At 36.5% G+C, this 20,140-nt stretch overlaps 1 protein-coding gene and 1 non-coding gene across 2 annotated transcripts in view; one reads left to right on the top strand and one right to left on the bottom strand.

The window, feature by feature from the left end:
• Positions 1-19,979, top strand: part of MCMDC2 (minichromosome maintenance domain containing 2) — a 34,635-nt gene extending 14,656 nt beyond the window's left edge. The window contains exons 10-15 of the mRNA XM_008150364.3: positions 1,989-2,194; positions 3,574-3,740; positions 4,415-4,594; positions 7,978-8,120; positions 12,583-12,692; positions 19,650-19,979. Of these exons, the coding sequence (XP_008148586.2) occupies positions 1,989-2,194; positions 3,574-3,740; positions 4,415-4,594; positions 7,978-8,120; positions 12,583-12,692; positions 19,650-19,816 (973 nt within the window). The 3' untranslated portion in view covers positions 19,817-19,979. The remainder of the gene's footprint in view (positions 1-1,988; positions 2,195-3,573; positions 3,741-4,414; positions 4,595-7,977; positions 8,121-12,582; positions 12,693-19,649) is intronic.
• LOC114234726 (U6 spliceosomal RNA) lies at positions 12,938-13,044 on the bottom strand. The gene has a single exon (XR_003620908.2). It is a non-coding gene; the product is annotated as a U6 spliceosomal RNA (small nuclear RNA).
• Positions 19,980-20,140: the final 161 nt, after the last annotated feature.

Here is a 20,140-nt window from a genome sequence, read left to right on the forward strand (position 1 = left end):
AATTTTGACAAATACATACACTCCTATAGCCATCACTACAGTTAGATATAGAACATTTCCATCACCTCAGAAAGTTCTTTTACTTCTTCCACAGTGTCTATATCCACAGGTGATTTCTGTCACAATAGATTAATTTCTTGTTTTTGAACTTCATATAAGTAGAATCATACAGTGCATACTCTTGTGTCTAGTCTCTTTCACTCAACATGTTTTTGATATTGACCCAATTATGTGTATAGTAGTTTATTGTTTTTATTGATTCCATTATATGACTATACCAGAATTTGTTTATCCAGTCTTCTGGTGGTGAAGATTTAGGTTTTGCGTGTTTTATTATAAATAAAGCTGCTGTAAACATTCTTGCACAAGTCTTTCTATGGACATGTGTTTTCATTATCTTGGATAAATACTAAAGAGTAGAAATGCTGTTCATAAGATATATGTATATTTACCTTTATAAGACAGTGCCATTTTTCTAAAGTGTTTGTACAATGTAAGGTTACAGTTATTTCTATCCTTATCACTGAATCTCATCTTTGATGTTCATATCTCTCCCTCTCCCTTCCTCTCTGGTGTTGTCAGTCTTTCTCAATTTAACCATTCTAGTGTATATGAAATAGTATCTCATTATGATTCTAATTTGCATTTCCCTGACGACTACTGATTTGAGTTCTTTTTCATGTGCTTATTGGCTACTCATATCTACTTTTAAGAAGTGTCTATTCAAGTTCTTTGCTCACTTTTAAATCGGATTGTTCTGGATCTGTTTCCTTTGTCATATGTGTGTATCGTGAACTGTTTCTCCCAGTCTAAAACTTAGATATCTTTGATGAACAGACTTTTTAGTTTTGATGAAATCAAATTTATTACTTTTTTATTGTTTATGTTTTGTCTGTTCTGTTTAAGAAGTGTTTGCAACCCCAAGGTCATGATTATATTATTTTATGTTTTCTTCTAGAAGCATTGTAGTTTTCACTTTAAAAAAAAAATATATATATATATATATATATTTTTTTTTTTTTTTAATTGACCTTTAGAGAGAGAGGAAGGGACAGGGAGAAAGAGAAACATCGATGCCATCAATTGGCTGCCTCCTAACATGCCCCCTACTGGGGATCAAGCCCTCAACCTTTTGGTGCAAGGGATGACACCCAACCAACTGAGCCACACTGGCCGGGGCTAGTTTTCACTCTTACATTAGGTCTGTTATCTATTGCAAGTTAATTTTTGTATATGGTTTGAGATAGGAGTCAAGGTTAATGTTTTTGCTCTATATTTCTCTAATTTTTATATACCATTTTTTTGGAAAGACTTTTCCCCCCCATTGAATTGCTTTGGTACCATTGAACTGGATATAAACTAGTTATAATATTGAATTGGGTATAAATCATTTTGTTACCTGACAGGGACCAGCCTGGAGCAGGTCTGCTTCAGACCAGCCTGTAGTATGTAAGGTTATTGACTTCGTGTAGGGAAGATTTCACAACACTAGTCCAAGTGATTTTGATAGTATGTTTATTAAAGTTGGGGACAGTGAAACAAAGGAAGGTTTGGGGATAGAAGACGCAATAGGTGGTGCCCTGCTTTGATTCCCTAGAAACATAGGAAAGAAGTGAGTCAAGTCAGAGCTGTTGTTAGCTCATTGAGAAATAAAGGTCTCAGTTACAGAAGTTAGCCAAGGCAGGGTTGCTTTTAGCTCACTGTAAAGTCAGAGAAAAAGGGGGCCTTAGAACCTGGCCAGTGTAGGTCAGTGGTTGAGTGTTGACCTATGAACCAGGAGATCACAGTTCGATTTTGGGTCAGGGCATATGCCTGGGTTTCTGCTGGAGGCAGCAAATCAATGATTCTTTCTCATCATTGATGTTTCTATCTCTTCCTCTCCCTTCCTCTCTGAAATCAAATTAAATTTGATTGTGTAGCTGTTACACATTATGATTTCTGAAAACCAAATATTAAATAATAGTAATGGATAATTTATTTTTCCCTAGGCTTTTGAATTATAGTATAAACCTTGTGCCCCGTGGTATACGTCATCCAGTCTCTACTGAAATTTTTCCTACTCTATTCAGGAATAATTATGGAACTGGAGCGGTTAGCATTCAAGCTGGCAGTGCTTTGCTAGCTAAAGGTGGTATCTGCTTCATAGGAGACTTGGCTTCATACAAAAAAGATAAACTTGAACAGCTTCAATCAGGTAAACATTTTTTTCAAATTAATTTTCACCTGTTTAACTGATAGTCTCATCATTGTCAAGGAGTTACTTAACAGTTAAGAGTGTATTGTACTTGTTTTAGAAACTGAGAATTATACTAAGTGGCAGTTTTCATTTAATCTTTATAAATAAAAATAGAACATTTTAATGGTCAAAATGCCTTTGCTCTCAGTTTGTATTGAAACAGATTTATTTCCTTTTCTTATCTGATTGCATTAGGTAGGACTTCCAATATGATATTGAAAAGCAGTAGTGAGAAGGGACACCTTTGTCTTATTCCTGGTCTTAGCAAGAAAGTTTTGTTTCTCACCAAATATGATGGGAAACTTAACTATGATGCCAGCAATAGTTTTTTGTAGATGTTCTCTTTCAAGTTAAAGGAGTTCCCTCTATTCCTAATCTACTGAGAATTATTTTTTAATGAATGAGAGTTGGATTTTATCAAATACTTTTCCACATCAATTGATGTAATAATTTGATTTTTCTTCTTTAGCCTGTTGATATTATGAATTACATTAGTTGATTTTCAAATGTTGAACCAGCTTTGCATACCTAGAATAAAGCCCACCAGGCTGTGGTATATCATTTATTTTTGTTAATCCTCACCTAAGGAGATATATATTGTTGTTAGTCCTCACCCAAGGATATTTTTCCATTGATTTTTTAAAAATATTTTTTTATTGATTTCAGAGAGGAAGGGAGAGGGAGAGAGATAGAAACATCAATGATAAGAGAGAATCATTGATTAGCTGCCTCCTGCATGTCCTCCACTGGGGACCAAGCCTGCAACCGGGGCATGTGACCTCAACTGGAATCAAACCTGGTACCCTTTAGTTCGCAGGCCGATGCTCTATCCACTGAGCCAAACCGGCTAGGGCTATACATATATAATTTTTTAAAATGTATTTTTATTGATTTCAGAGAGGAAAGAAGAGGAAGAGAGAAACATCCATGATGAGAGAGAATCATGGATCGGCTGCCTCCTGCAAGTCCCCCACTGGGGATCGAGGCCACAACTCAGGCATGTGCCCTTGATTGGAATCGAACCTGGGGCCTTTCAGTTCGCAGGCTGATGCTCTATCCACTGAGCCAAACCAGCTAGGACCATATATAATTTTTAAAAAATTTATTCATCTAGTGGTGGACACTTGGGCCATTGTTAGTTTGGGACTATTGTGAATAATGCTGCTATGAACATTATTATACAAGTATCTGTATAATAATGCAAAACAATCTAATGTGTTTGTGTCTTTTCTAACTAAAGTTTAGATAGTAACATTCTATATAACTATATTTTTTATTGATTTGTAGATATATATACCAAAATGAACTTAATAAATGGGTAATGTCTTTTGACTTAGTTATGGAAAGCAGAAGCATTACAGTGTACATCCCGGGAAAGAAGTTTGGGGATGATACCAATCAACAAATGACTTTTCCCATTCAGTGCAGTTTTTGGTCTTTCATTGATATGGATTCATCTTCAAGGAAAAATATGCAGAAAACCAATTCTCTAATTGGTCAGATGGTAAGATATATGCATATTTTATTACTAGAGGCCTGATGCATGAAATTCGTGCAAGGGGCTCTGTTCTCGGCCCTCGCAGCTGTGGCGGCTTGCCTCAGCCCTCGCAGCCCCAGCTTCGTCCAGAAGGTCATCTGGAAGGATGTTCAGAAGGTTGTTTGGCTGTCCAGTCTAATTAACATATTATGCTTTTGTTATTATAGAGTTGTTGTTCAGGGAATTTAGCCACATATTTTAATCTTAATGTTTTTGTTGTTCTTAATGTTTTATTATTATCCCATTTCTATACTTAATTGGGTACTAGAATTAAATAATTACATAATGTGAAATTCTTTTATGTTTTTTAGTCATGCCATGCAGATGTCTCTGCTCATTAGAAATTTTTATTTGAATTTAGTGGAGGTTTTATTGAATAATGTAATAATAAGTATTAGAAAATACTTAATAAAGAGTATTTTTTAAAAATTAGTCACCACAAAGTTCTCAGGCTATTCAGGAATCACTTTAAATAATAATTAGTAATAGCAAATCATAATTATTATAGTTATCAGTATATAATTTAATATAAGCAAATATTATAAATATATGAATAAATTAAATATTTTAAAATTTATTTCCTAAGTCTTTGCGAAAATGTCTGATTTAATGTTTGTCTTTTACGTTTTTGTTTGATGTAGGATTGCAGCTTGATTCCAGCTAATCTTGTAGAGGTATTTGGATTATTGATTAACTGTAATGAATCATCTCCTTGTCACCAATTTCTTCCTACTGTGCAACATACTTTAAAGAAAGCCATTGATCCTGAAGGGCTGCTTTATTTAGCTTCTAAACAGTTCACAACAGAAGATTTTGAAAAGGTAAAAAGAGAAAAAATGATTACCAAGAATACTTGTGCTAATGTTTCTCAATTTAAATTCAACTCTCTTTGAGCATTCAGTTTTCTGTTTTTAGGATTCATTTGTTCCAACTTTCTGCTAATTTTACAACATTTTAAGGACATTGCATAGAAAATATTTAGGATTATCTCTACTAATAAAAGGGTAATATGCTAATTAGACCAGATATCTTCTGGATGTCTTTCCGGACAAAGCCACAGTGGCAGGGACCAAGGCAGAGGTGATTTGGGGTGATCAGGCAAGCAGGGGAGCAGTTAGGGGCCATCAGGCCGGCAGGGTAGAGCAATTAGAGCGGAAGTCTTCTGGACGTCCTTCCGGTCAAAGCCGCAGTGGTTGTGAGGGCTGAGGGCAGGCAGCCGTGGGCTCAGGCAGCTGTGAGCGCCAGCGGCTGCGAGGCCTGGGGCTCAGGCCTCACAGTCATCGTGGCCAGCAGTAGCAGCAGCAGTGGGGTGATGGATGCGGCACCTTCCCCTGATCAGATTGCCTCCCGCAGAGGGAGGCCAGAGGCAGCAGCAGCAAGGGGGTGATGGGAGCGGCGCCTTCCTCTGATTGGCTGGTCACCTTCTCAGAGGGAGGCTAGACTGCAGCTGGGGAGCAGGCCTAAGCCGTCAGTAGGACATCCCCTGAGGGCTCCCGGACTGTGAGAGGGGGCAGGCCTGGCTGAAGAACCCTCTCCCCAGTGCATGAGTAGTTAAATAAAAGGACATAGATATTAGCATGCCCATCCTAAATATTAGCATGTATAAGGACATAGATATTTTAAAAGTTGAGTTTGTTCTTTGCACCACTGTCCAAATCACTATAGCTTAAGGAATCTCAATGAAAAAAAATCAAAATAAAACATTTCTATAGAAAATTATAATGAGAGGCTGTATAGACATATTGTTATTTACGTTTTACAGACTATTCAAAGGTATGTTCTTTATATGACTGCTTTCAGCATTCTTACTGTAGGGAATATCGATCATGACTCTCTAGCTCATTTTAATGTCCTGACATGAAAACATTTGTGGCATATTAAGAGAACCTGAGAGTAGATGATATAAATTTAGTAATGATTTTCATTGTTATTAAAGATACTCAAATATTTATAAGTGAAATCCTTTTAATAGTAACTATTCAGAAATCTGTCCACAGTAGAGTTAAAGTATCTGAGTAAGATAGATAAAAGGCAGAGAATATTGGGAAGTGGGAATGCATGGGTCATTAAATTTTGTTTTCTTATCTGCCTTCCTTATAGGCATATTGCATGGGTAAAAGGTTGAAAGGTGAGGTGGGCTTAAAAATGAATTATGGCATTGTTTATTCACATAGATTAGAACAGAGAAAGAACAATATTGATAATACAATAAAGGTCTTTTTGTTTTTAGTATAGAAGAAAAAGTAGTTTGTTTCTAGGAATTAATATAGATACACTAATGACCTAGAGAAATGTTCACCCAGTTTTTCCGTGAAAAACAAAAACAAAAATATCTATGGGTTTATTAATTAGTCATGTACTTATTGAATTACATATATATATATATGAGACTACTTCTGATTTTTTTAAATTCTCATAGAAACATAAATTTTCTTTTTTAAATATCATTAACTGAGGTATAAATAAGATACATGAAACAATTAAGTGATCATTTATATGCTAAACTGAATGGCACTGACTATAAGTATTTTAGGGTTTCAGAAAGGAAGATGACAAGTAGAATGTAAGAGTTGGGGACATTTAATAGAGGAGATGAGACTTTGTTAGGGCCTTAAGGAAAGGTAAGATTTAGATGACAGAAAGGATGGGCATGCTAAACAGAAATAAGAATAGGAGCAAAGGCATAAAAGTAGAAATGAGTATGGATGGAAAACTTTGAGAAGACTTGCCTGACTGGAGCAAAAATTATATTATGGAGTCACTGGAATTGGGATTTGGCAAATTTACAATAAGCCTTGAAAAGCTCAGGCAAAGGAGTTTATAGTTGATTTGTTACTGGAAAGAACAGTTATAGACTTTGCTAGTGAAATATTGAAATGATTTCCCCAAAAGATAAATCTGGCTATCACACAAAACAGATTGGACAGAATATGTTGCAGCCTGGGCTCTCCAGGAGATGGACTGAGATGGAGCTTAGTGTACCATTGTTTATCAGGAAGTGCTCTTCTATCAATACCCGTGGAAGGGAGGATATAGGCCCAAAGATTGCCTTTGCTGGCCCCACAGTGAGCTCTGGAACTAAAGAGACCCATCAGAGTTGTCCTTTTTTTTTCTTTCTTTTTATAAATAGAGGGGTTTACAGCACCCTCCCCACTTCCACCTCAATTAATCATTTGGTATGGGTTATCCTGAGGCAATCCCTGAAGAAGTTGACAGCTAGAGGTCGAATACTGACAGCACTCCCAGAAGCTGGAGCAACAGTCTTTTTCTGAAGGGGGATATAGGTGGCACAGACTGGGCCTCCAAAGGGTAAAACCTAGAAGGGCTACTGATGTAGTTAATTATTAGTATTATCCAGGTCCGAAGGTCCGGAGGGAACTGTGGAGTATAAGGAAAATAAAGAAGACAGGACATATTCAACCAGGACATATCCAAATCCTTTAAAAAAAGTTATTTTTAAGATATAAAGATTATAATTAATAGCAACATTTTTATGGTTAATTTTTCTATGAGTTTTTTTTTTCTATGAGTTTTAAAAGCAGAAAACAACTAAGATTGTTAAAAAGTCTGGAAATTATGTCATTGAATAAGGACTTAAGAAACTGATAATCACTCAGAAAGAAAAAAAGCATAAAACTCAGAAAATATTGATAATCATGTTGAAAACTTATTATCTGCCCAAAATCTTACTGAATCTCCAAGGCCCAAATTCATAGTAGTTAACACAATGCCTCTCACATTGCTAGTGTTCAGTTGTGTTCTTTAACAGGAAGAAAGGGAAGTAAGGAGGGCAAGCTCTAGGGCCAATGAGAGAAAGTTATAAGGAAATAAACTGTCAAAGAATTAAAGCTATTTAAAAGGAAATGAGCTTCTGAGAGAAGCCCTCCCAATGAAAGGCTCTGAGTGAGCCTTGATTCCATTAGAAACAAAGACTTAAAAGTCATTCCAATATGTTGCACAGAACATTTCTGCACCAAAGAAGGAGGAAGAGGTTATTTGGGGTAAACTTTAATATTCTTACAAATATAAGACTCTGATTTAAAATGCTCAATGACTTTGGGATGGTCCCAGATATTTAATCAATTTCGATGTAGATAAAATATGTAAACTTTAAAAAATAAAATGAGAATATACTTTGCATTTTTGTAATATAGATTATATAATAAAGTCTGAGTCTCTTAAATTTTTCACACTTTTAATTTAGCTGCTGGCTTTTGCAAAGAATTTGAATGTAGAATTCAGCTTGGAGGCAGAAAGAATGGTTCATGGCTATTATCTAGCAAGTCGCAGAATCAGAACAGATTCTGTATGTGGATCAAAACTGTCAGCATCTGCATTAAAATATTTGTAGGTATTCACTGTAAAATTTTAAAGCCAGTATTAACTTTTAAATGATGTGCTTAATTAACTTATTTATCTATTTCATTTTTTTTGTTGTTTGTTTAATTGCTGGTTAGTTGGTTTATAATTTACCTTGTTCCAAGAGAATTTAAGATGAATTAACAATTCCTTTTGTTATATTGTTATATCATGTGAACCGCCAATTATTTATTTTCACTAAATTAATTTTTATTAGACTCCCTTTATAAGATGTGTCCGAGAAAAGTATATGGATTTCACATACAAATGATTGTTTTTTAAAATATGGCTGTTGACATTTGTCAGGAAGAAGAAATTTTCCTGTACCCTTCTTGGTTTTTCTGGCTGGTCTAATAATTAAATTGACATAAAACAGATTAACAAAAGTAAATAACCATATTTGTTTACCTATTCATTTATTTTGTAAATAACCATAGTTAGTTACATAGTACTTATGGGAATCCCACAACATGAGGGGTTTAGGGATGGAAAGTTAAAATGAGTATCTATGGCATTCTGAATTAAGGATAAGTAAGGTACCTTGAAGCTTCATGGGAGAGGAAGGTCGCTCACAGGACAATAAGAAGAGCAGATGTTCAGTAATTACATATTTGCCTGTCCTGAAGATAGGTTGTAAAAAGTTATCTCTGATAATAACTCTTATTATGGGCAAGGCCCCCAAATTTAAATTTCTTAATCACTGTTAACAGTTTTTGTGTATTCTTCCAGAAATTATCCATTCAAATACAAATATGTAATTTAAATATATGAGGTATAATAATACATATTTATTTGAATATGTTATATATTTTAGATGACTGTTATTTAAACATTCATATACATGTATATTACAATATATAAATATATATTCATATGAATACTCTATTTTTGCCCAAATGGAATCATGTATGGTATATATAGTATACTATCACACTATCAGTATGTAAATATTTACCTCATTCTGTTTTAATAGCTGCATTACAGTTTTACTGTGTTGTGATGTGACTGTATCATAGTTTAAACAATCCTCTATTGCTAGACAATTACTTCATTTGATATAGATTAAAGTAGAATCTCAAACAAATTATAAAGTAAGACCAGTAGTAAAGTAACCCATTAAATAAATAAATATCTTGTTATAACTGCAGTATAAAATAAGACAAGTGAGGAACCGGCAGGAAATGTCAAGTATGAGTCTATAAAAGATAAATATGTTTAATTTTTTCCAATGGTATATTTATCTTCACAGAGCTGAAAAAAATGCTAAAGGTAAGACAAGGTAGAAATCAACTGTGATGTTTTAAAATGGTAAACATAATTATATAACACTTTCCTTTTTTCTGAAGTAATATTTAAAATACTCAAATCAGTACTCAAAGCTTAAAAGCTTTGAAAGTTCTGTTTTCTCATAATGTTTTTTCTCTGCAATAAAAAATGTTTTTTTTTTAAACTCATATAGCCTCAGTTTACTGTATTGATCCAAAAATAAAACAGAGTTAATTTTAGTATGATAGCTCTACTTTTTCCCATTGTAGAAATAACTCCCAGGAGTGGAGATGGGGGTTATGAAGTAGCAAAGTAAATGAACCACTATTCAGAAGAATCATAAACCTTGAATTTTTCTCCTACTTAGATAGACCTAATAGGTACTAATAACACCACCCTAGCTTTTCTAAAGAAGTGGAGCTGAACAATACTCTCTTCTCTTTTCCTGAAAGGCTGTATACATATTCTGTCCTGGTGAACATTTTTAGAAGGAGCTTGGGTGAGACAGCAGGAACATGATAATCAAATTTGTAAATAAACACCTCTGGAGAGCTCTTCACAGGTTTGAATGATGGTCTTAGTCTAACAAGAAGAAAATTAATAAGATAAATGTAATGTCCTCAGTAAGATCTCAGCCTCCCTAGTACAAGTGAATGGATGGGAAAGGGTGATATGGCTTAATATGAAAAAGACTTGAGATTTCATTCTTTTGATGGTTTATATGAGTAAACAATATAACATGGTTGTTAATAATACTGTGATTTGGGTTGCATTAATAGAATATGGTAAGCATATTAGCATAACCAATGGACACAGACACTGGGGCGGTGAGGGCTTGCCCGGGGTGGGAATGGCTGGGGGGGTGGGTCAATCAGGGAAAAAGGAGACATATGTAACACTTAAGACATTAAAAAAAAAATAGAATATGGTAAGCTAATGTTAGTTCTGCCTCTCCTCTATTCTGCTAGTCAAATTATACCTGTGATAATTCTATACTGAAAAGAAATATTATCTAAATCTGCTCACTAGCCAGAATGGTGAGGGGCCTGAACATTATGTCTTATGACATTTTAAAGGAACTAGGGATATTTATCTTGAGAAAAGAAAACATGGGCCAACTAGAAAAGTTGTATTTGAATATTTGAAGAGCTGTCACATTTAAGAAGTATTGGGCTTTTTCTGTAATCCCAGAAGACAGAACCAGGGACCAGTGGGTGGAAATTGCAGTGAAACCAATTTCAGCTCACATTTATATAATCTTTGTGGGTGAGTCCCAAGATTTTCAATTGCCTTATTTTTGAAATCATAAAACCCCTGTAAATTATTATCCCCATTTTATACCTGAATTTCAAAATAATTTCAAAATTAAATAATTTATACTATGTCACACAGGTAGTGAATTCTGGAGATTTAGCCCAGTTTTTTTGATTCTCAAGTCCAGCAATCATTCAGGTATATTACACATGCCTAATGAGAGCCTAAAGGAAAATTTTTAGGTAATCAAAGGTAGTTTAAAAATAAAGGCATGGATTGTCTTATGATTCCCAGTGAACTCTAGGAAAAGTTCAAAAGAAACTAGACAATAATTAGCCTGGGATGTTTTAGAAAAAATTCAATTAATTTGATGGGAGTTTGAACTTTAATCTCAAATATCTCTTCCGACACTGAAATTTCAAGATTCTATGAGGACTTCAAATAGATGCAGAACTGGAAGAAAATAGTAAGGATGTATCTATAAGAGATATTTAGTTAGGTTAACTTTCTCAGCTGTGTTTATCTGAACAGAATTTGGGGAGAGGGGCCGTAACTGGTTTGGCTCAGTGGATGGAGCGTCGGCCTGCGGATTGAAAGGTCCCAGGTTCGATTCTGGTCAGGGGTATGTGCCTTGGTTGTGGGCACATCCCCAGTGGGAGGTGTGCAGGAGGCGGCTGATCGATGTTTCTCTCTCTCATCGATGTTTCTGACTATTCCTCTCCCTTCCTCTCTGTAAAAAATCAGTAAAATATATATTTTTTAAAAGAATTTGGGGAGAAGGGATATAGAATCCTATATAATAAAGAGGTAATATGCAAATTGACCATCACACCCTCGCACAAGATGGCCACCCCATGTGGTCACAAGGTGGCCATCACAAGATGGCTGGCAGGAAAGGGCAGTTGTGGGTGATCAGGCCAGCAGGAGAGGGCAGTGGGGGGGGGCAGGCCTGGGGGGGGGGGGGGCACTAGGCCTGCAGGGGAGGGCAGTTAGGGGCAACCAGGCTGGCATGGAAGGACAGTTCGGGGGACCAGGCCTGCAGGGCAGGGCCGTTGCGGTTGACCAGGCCTGCAGGGGAGGGCAGTTGGGGGCAACCAGGCCTGCAGGGGAGGGCAGTTGGGGGTGACCAGGCTGGCATGGGAGAGCCGTTAGGGGCGACCAGGCTGGCAGGAGAGGGCAGTTGGGAGTGAGCAGCCTGGCAGGGGAGGGCAGTTGGGGTCCAATCAGGCTGGCAGGGGATCAGTTAGGCATCGATCAGGCTGGCAGGGGAATGGTTAAGGGGTGATCAGGCTGGCAGGCAAAAGCGGTTAGGAGCAATCAGGCAGGCAGGCAGGTGAGCGGTTGGGAGCCAGCAGTCCCAGATTGTGAGACAGATGTCCCGGATTGGAGAGGGTGCAGGCTGGGCTGAGGGACACTCCACCGCCTCCCCTGCCCCCAGTGCACAAATTTCGTGCACCGGGCCTCTAGTAATAACAATAATTCAGGGTGGAAACCAACTCTTTGATAATAAGTCAGGATACTTGCTTGTTATAGAATAGTCTGTTCATCTTGGTAGGAAAAAATGCTTTGGAAAGAAAATGTTTTTTAGATATATTTTTTATTGATTTCAGAGAAGAAGGGGGAGGGAGAGGGAGAGAGAGAGAAACATCAATGATGAGAATCCTTGATTGGCTACCTCCTGCACATCCCCCACTGGGGACCAAGTCCACAACCCAGGCAGGTGCCCTTGACCGGAATCAAACCCAGGACCCTTCATTCCACTCTATCCACTGAGCAAAACCAGCTAGGGCCTAAATTTTTTTAAAAGAAAGAATACGTTAATCTTTAATGTGTGGTTTATGGTCACATATATCTTGGTTTGTTTCTGCCTAAATATATATCATCTTTATACTATCAACATATTTTGATTGGCTTTAATTTTCTTTTGTAGAATTTCCCTATCTGAAGCCCATGCTCGACTGAACTTAAGGAATAAAGTGCTTAAAGAAGATGTACTAATTGCAGTCTTATTATTTGAAACATCTCTCACATTGAAATATGGTAATCTTTTAAATTATTAATGATGAGTACAAATAATTATATTTAAACAAATATTTTTACTCTGTTAAATTAAAATGTTATATTTCAAATATTTTACAGATTAATACATTTCTATCAGGTAAAGCCTTTTTTAACTTGAACATTTACTAATTGCTTATAGTAGAATCATTATCTGATAAGTTCCTTATTATGCCTAATTGTTTCTGTACTTGAACTTTTGCATTTTTTGTTTGTTTTGTTTGTTTTTTAATATGGAACGCTTCACGAATTTGCATGTCATCCTTGCGCAGGGGCCATGCTAATCTTCTCTGTATCGTTCCAATTTTAGTATATGTGCTGCCGAAGCGAGCACTGCATTGTTTAAATAATTCTAGAAAAATGTACTTAATACAATACATGAAATGATTTTAAATTTATCTTCCTTTTAATATAACATGCAATATTTAATAGTCATGCAGTCCCCCACAGTGGAGTTAGGCACATAGCCAAAGAAAATGTGATTATATTAGCACCTTCTCTGAATTGCTAGTTACACTACTACTAAAGGCCCAGTACATGGATTCATGCACATTGAAAGGAAATTAATTAGAAGAAATATTTTAATATCGCTATTCACCCTTTCTCTATAATAGAAGTGTCAACCAGATTCACAATCAACAATGATAGATGGAAACACAGGCGTGCGATTGGCGCCAGTGAGAGCTTTAAATATATATATGTATATAAACTTGCTTAATTAGACCTGCTTTCTGACTTAGCTAAACTTTTTCCAGCCCAGTGAAGCACCCCAACTGCTCTTTCAGGTAATTGTCAGCAACACAGCAGTAAATATCAACACAAAGCAGATTATTATTGTAGATCATGCAGGGAGAACAAAGGGTGAAATATTTATCTGTAGCAATGTTTGACTATATTCTACCCAGTGAGAAAACTTGAAGTCATTTTCAAGGTTCACCATTTCTTACTTTTCAGTTGGGTCAGGTTTCTAAACTTTCTAAAATCTCTGTTTTCTGGCTAATGAAAAGAAAATAGGATTCTACCGAGTCTTCTATCTACCTACTCCAGGACTTTTATGAGGATCAAATGAGATGGGACACATGAAAATGCTTCACAAACATTTGGTTAAAGTGTAAAATGTTTGCACCTGGCTATAAAGCAAGTCGTGTTTCTGGGCTGAAGAAACTGCAAGGAGGCTAGTTGTCACTAGGGAGAGAAAGCTGGGCGTTGCTATGTGATGTCATTACCCGGCGTCCACAGCAACTGTTTCTGGCCTGGGCTGAGCTGTGGATCACATTTTGCACCATGGGGTCTTGGCAGTGTTGGCTGCGATTTGGTGGGGTGTCACTCCAGGGTGGTGGTTGGGCCTATGTCCCACTTGGGGGAAGCCAAGTGTTGGTTTGTTGGTGTCAGGTCCATGGTGCTAGCCAGTGTGGGTCATGGCAGCTCCTGCGTTGAGTGTCTGCCCCCTAGTGTTCAGTGTGCATCATAGCTACCAGTCAGACAGAGAGACACTTAGCCTTTTATATATATAGATGACTATAGCATTTTTTTAAAAAAAAGGTATTTCTTTATTGATTTTAGAGAGGAAGGGAGAGGGAGAGAGAGATAGAAACATCAGTGATGAGAGAGAATCATTGACCGGCTGCCTCCTGCACATCCCCTACTGGGGATTGAGCCTGCAACCCAGGCATGTGCCCTTGGCTGGAATTGAACCCGGAACCCTTCAGTCTGTAGACTGATGCTCTATCCACTAAGCCAAACCCGCTAGGGCAAGATGACTATAGCATTTAATTATTTGAAATGATTGGAGCTTATTATGGTTTTGCTAATAAAAACCTAAGAGGACTCAATGTAAGAGTAAAGAAAGTTATACTCACAGAATTCTTTGTGGAATTAGATGAGCCATTATTTTGATGAGATAATCTATGTTTCAAACCAAACTTTAGTTCCAATCCTGGGACTTAAAAGGATATTTTAACACTGACTTTTCTGTGTGTATATGTATAGTGCTTAAATTTGCTTTAAATTCAATTTATATTGTAGTAACTTTCTGCAAAGATCCACTAGAACATTAGACCTTTGTTCTATAATTATCTAAGTTGAACATTCCTAACCTAGGATCCATGGATACTTAGAGAGTTCTAGGGACTTGTGAATCCCTAAATTATATGCAAATTTGTATATGTATATTCTTTATACCTTCTTGCTTAGGGAGATAAATAATAACCCCTAGAAAGGGTAAATTATCATTTTGAATTAGTTTTATTTACCAAAAGAGAAAAACTTGATTCCCAACCAATACTAATTAAGAGGAGAGATATATATTTTTATTTTTAATTTGCTTTATCTTTTTTTTAAATATATTTTTATTGATTTCAGAGAGGAAGGGAGAGGGAGAGAGAGAAACATCAGTGATGAGAGAGAATCATTGATTGGCTGCCTCCTGCACACCCTACACTGGGGATTGAGCCCACAACCCAGGCACATGCCCTGACCATGGGAATCGAACCAGTGACCTCTTGGTTCCTGGGTCAACACTCAACTGCTTAGTCACACCTGGCTGGGCAATTTGTTTTACCTTTAAATTCTTCTCTTAAAAAGTATTTAAAACATAATTGTTAAAATCCAAGACACATTCTTTATGTACCATAAAGAAAAATGCTGCCAATTTTACTAAGACATAACAACAAAGTCATCTAAGACACTACTAGATTTCAGTAAGAAGACAAAAATGTGTCTTTTAAAAAAAATCTTTATTGTTCAAAGTATTACATCTGTCCCCTTTTTTCTCCCAATGACTCCTTATAGCCCACTCCCGCTGTGTCTTTGAATTTAAAATCTATAATATTATATAGTATTAATTATTCTTATAATAGAATATGGTTATTTTCACTTGGAAACTATTTTGTCAAGGCTTTTTTAAAGCATTTAAGAAAACATTTGTTGAGGGAAATAAAACTATGTGAAGATTTTCCCTTTAATTACTTTTTGTTCTCATAATAAATTTCAGTTTTAAGTCTTAAGCAAAAACAATGTTAAAGAGCTCCTAACATGTTACTTTAAACATAGCAGGAAAATCACCCATACTCAGGGATATTTTTCTTGGGTGCAGAAACCAATAGGTTGTGCTCATAAACTAGATTTACGAGTTGGGTTAGCTGAGAGAGGTAGGAATCAAGGAAAACTCCCAGGTTTCTGCCTTGAGAAACTGAGTGGATCATGGTGCCATTTACCAAGACTGGGAAGAAAGAGAAAAAGATTTGAGAGAAAAATCAAAGTATAAATATAAGTTTGAGACATCATACAGGGATATTAGTAGACAGATATAAGAATATGGAGTTTAGAAGAGAATTCTAACCTAGAAATATAATTTAAGAATTGTCAGCACAGATATGGTTCTCAAAGCCATGGAATGGATGAAATCACCTAGAGAGACCACAGAGAACTCTACAACTGCCCTCCAAGATTCCAATATTTAGATAAGGGATGAGGATAAGGAACGAACAAAGGACACTGAGAAGCATCAGCTAGAATGTAGGAAGAAAATCAAGTGTGGTATTACAGAAGCCAAGAAAGGAGAGTGTTTCAAGAAGGGAGCAGGTGGTCAGCTGTATCTAAGTATGATTAGATTTGGCAATCTAGAGGTTGTAGGTGGCCATGATCTGAGCTAAGTCAATGGAGTGGGGAAGGAAGTGAAGATATGAAGAGAGTACACATAAACAACTTTGAGACATTTGACTATGAAGATGAGGAAAGAAATAGGGTGTTTTCTGGAGAAGGATGTGAGAGCCAGGATGGGATTTTTAAAAAAATAATTAGATAATAGATCTTATGATGTCCAATAGAAAGTAAATTAATGATACTACAGAAAGAGGAGCTCAAAGGAGTGAAGTTCTTAAAAAGGTGAGAGGGGATGGGATCCAGAGCACATGTGAAGGTACTGGTCTGTGATAGAAGAGTCACTTCATTTTATAGGAGGGAAGACAGTGGACACAGAATCAGATAGGTCTGTAGATTTTATGATATACTCTATACAATGTCATCAGCTAAAAAAAGATTTGAAGAGGGAATGGAATATAATAGTCATTGTGAGGGATAGAAGAGCAAGTGTGCTAGAGAAACTCAGCAGGGTTGACAGGCAATGCATGTACCCATTTGAGATTTGTGTGATTCATATAATAAAGTAAAACCTAGAAATGCTAATTACATTTGTGATTTTCAGTCTAGCAGCCTGAGTGCAGGCACAGAGTAAATGGTTGGGTTCATACAGAGTTGAGGTTTTGATAGATAAGTGTGGCAGAGTGTTGCATTGGCAAGGGAGGGACTCAAACTGGTTGAAAGAGGGAAGTGAATCGAAGGAAGAAGATTGGAGGTCTCTGAGATACAAGTATAGGAGGTGGTGCAGGGGAGCAGGACATTTGAATTAATGACTTTACAGTTTCTGGTAATACCAGTTTCCTATAACTTTGAGAATGTGCGTGGTGGAGGTAGAGGGGGAAAGGTTAGGACACAGGGAGGTCAGGAGCTAAATGGGTTTTTCACATGAAAATTGTTGAATGGCAGGTGTTGTGGAAAAGAGGAAGATTATGAGCCAAGGGCTGAGAGCTGGTTGTTGACTGGATGGGGAAGGGCTGACAAAGCCCAGGTAGAATTGAGCATTAATGGAAGAAAGATTTGTATCAAGAGGAAAACGGGCAAAAATGGCCTGAAAACAGCAAAAGGGCAGCAAGTTAGGCACCGACTCAGCCTTATGATACGAGGGCATGTGGGGTGTTTGAGAAAAAGCACCTTCACTTTAGAGAGCAACAAGGAAGGCAGTGTTCTCGGGGATAGCAGGTTTCGGGTAAGGTAAAGCAGGAAAGGGAGCAGTCCCCGAAGTCTGAGGCTATAGAAGTGTTTACTGATGACAGACAGCTCTAGGAAGGTAGGCCTGTCAGCTTGGCTAGCAATTGTGCATTTGCAGGTACTCATTCAATGAAACAATTAAGAGCTTAACTCCTATGTAATAGTTAAGATTTTTTAAAAATCGTGATGAAATATACATAATATAAAACTGTCTTATTTTTAAATGTACAGTTTAGTGCTATTAGATACATTCATATCGTTGCCACTATCCATCTCATTTTCCCAAACTGAAATTTCATATCCATTAAACTAACTCCTGATTCTCTTCTTCCCCTTATCTCTAGGTACCTCATATAAGTGAAATCATATATTTGTCCTATTTTGTTTGGCTTAGTTCACTTAGTATCATTAATGTCTTCAAGAATCATCCATGTTGTAGCATGCAATAGAATTTCCTTTCTGTTTAGGACTGCCACATTTTGTTTATCCATTCATTCATCAATGGATACTTAAGTTGCTTTCCACCTTTGGCTATTATAAATAATGCTGCTATGAACATAAGTATACAAATATTTGAGACCTTGCTTTCAATTCCTTTGGGTATATACCCAAAAGGAAATTGTTGGATTGTATAGTAACTGTGTTTATTTTTATGAACTGACATACTGTTTTCTATAAGGGTTGCATCATTTTACATTCCCACCAACAGTGTACAAGAGTTCCAATTTCTTTTCTTTTTAAAATATGTTTTTTATTTTTAGAGAGAGAGGAAAGGAGAGGGAGATATAGAAACATCAATGAGAAACATCAACATCGATAGGCTGCCTCCTGAGCACCTCCAGCTGGGGATGGAGCCCGCAACCCAGGCATTTGCCCTGATCAGAATGGAATCAGCAACCTCCTTGTGCTTAGGTAGATGTTCAACCACTGAGCCACACCAGCCAGGCCTTTTGTTTCTGATAGTAGCCATCCTTATGGGTATGTCATGGTGTCACATTATGGCTTGATTTACATTTTTATTTTTATTATTTTTTAATCCTCATTGGAGGATATTTTTTCATTGATTTTTAGAGAGAGTGGAAGGGAGAAAGGAGAGAAACATGTGTGAGAGACACATCGATTGGTTGACTCTGACACACACTCTGACCAGGGCTGGGGATCAAATCTGCAACCGAGGTATGTGTCCTTGATGGGGAATCAAACCAGTCAATGGTCGACTCTAACCACTTAGCAGACTGGCAGGGGATCCATTTTTCTAATGATTAGTGATGTTGAGCATCTTTTCATGTGCTTATTGACCATTTGTGTATCTTTGGAGAAATGTCTACTCAAGTGAAAAGTGTTGCCTTTTCTTTGATGTATACCAATTTTTTATTTCAATGTGGTCTAATTTATCTATTTTCTTTTGTTGCCTGTGCTTTTGGTGTTGTCCTAGAATACATTGCTGAATCAAATGTTATGAAGCATTTCCCCAATGTTGTTTTCTTAGGGTTTTGCAGTTTTAGTTCTTACATTTAGGTCTTGGATTTATTGAGTTAATTTTGTATATGTGAGGGAAGGGACCAACTTCATTCTTTTGCAAGTGGATATAATTTTCCCAGCACCATTTGTTGGAAAGCCTGTTCTTTCCCTATTGAACTCTTGTTGAAAATCATTTAATGATATATGTGAGGGGATATTTCTAGACTCCTATTGCATAGGTTTGTCTTTGTTAACAGTTCTTAATAACTGCGAAATGTACAATGATGTCTTTATCCTCAATCAACTTAACCTTTATCAAATAAATACTAGGATTTCCCTACCTTCGAATACCCCACCTGTTTCCATAACCAGTCAGCTTCAAAAGTGGAATGACGAGTGCAATATAAGGCAAATTTCTAGTTTCCAAACTTTAAAATGTAAACATGTCTTCCATTGGCCCTGGGACCAGTGTGTAAATTTACTGAACATTACTGGGTCTCAAAAAAGTCAGATTCAAGTGATTATTGAAATACCCTATTAAATAGGTCAGAACTTAATTATAAAACTTTCACTATTTTGTTGAAAATGTTATTTCATGTTTAGCATTTTAAGTAGTATTTCCCATTTATGCTTTTTTCCTTCTTCTCTTAGGGGCCACTGTATTTTGTGTTGCTCCAAATGCAGTATTTCCATTCGAACTATATAATGAAGAATATTTAGAACAAAGGGATATCTATCTGACTCAGTGCCAACAACAGCTCCTACAGTTTATTGCCACATATGGACCAGGGACAGCTGTTTTCGCTAGCGATGAATAGGCAATTTGAGGAAAATTTTCTTCATTCCTACTTCAGCAGTAGAAAAAGTGTGATATTGAAGTAATGCTTCAGGTAATATTGTGTATAGGAGTATATTAGAATGCCACCTTAAAAATATAAAATATGCTCTCTTCAAGTTAATTGCTAATAGAATAAACATTAATTCAAATCTCAAAGCCAACAGCAGAAATTTAAAACTTAGGAGAATCTTTTAAAAAACAAAGAAAAGAACAACTCTGGCTAGCCCAGTATACCAGTGGGCAACAGATAAAAATAAGCAATGTAAAAAATGGTTAACTTTTATGTAGTTCCCTCCATTTGTCA

This window comes from Eptesicus fuscus, chromosome 19 (genome assembly GCF_027574615.1).
Source record: "Eptesicus fuscus isolate TK198812 chromosome 19, DD_ASM_mEF_20220401, whole genome shotgun sequence".
Taxonomy (NCBI): Eukaryota; Metazoa; Chordata; class Mammalia; order Chiroptera; family Vespertilionidae; genus Eptesicus; species Eptesicus fuscus.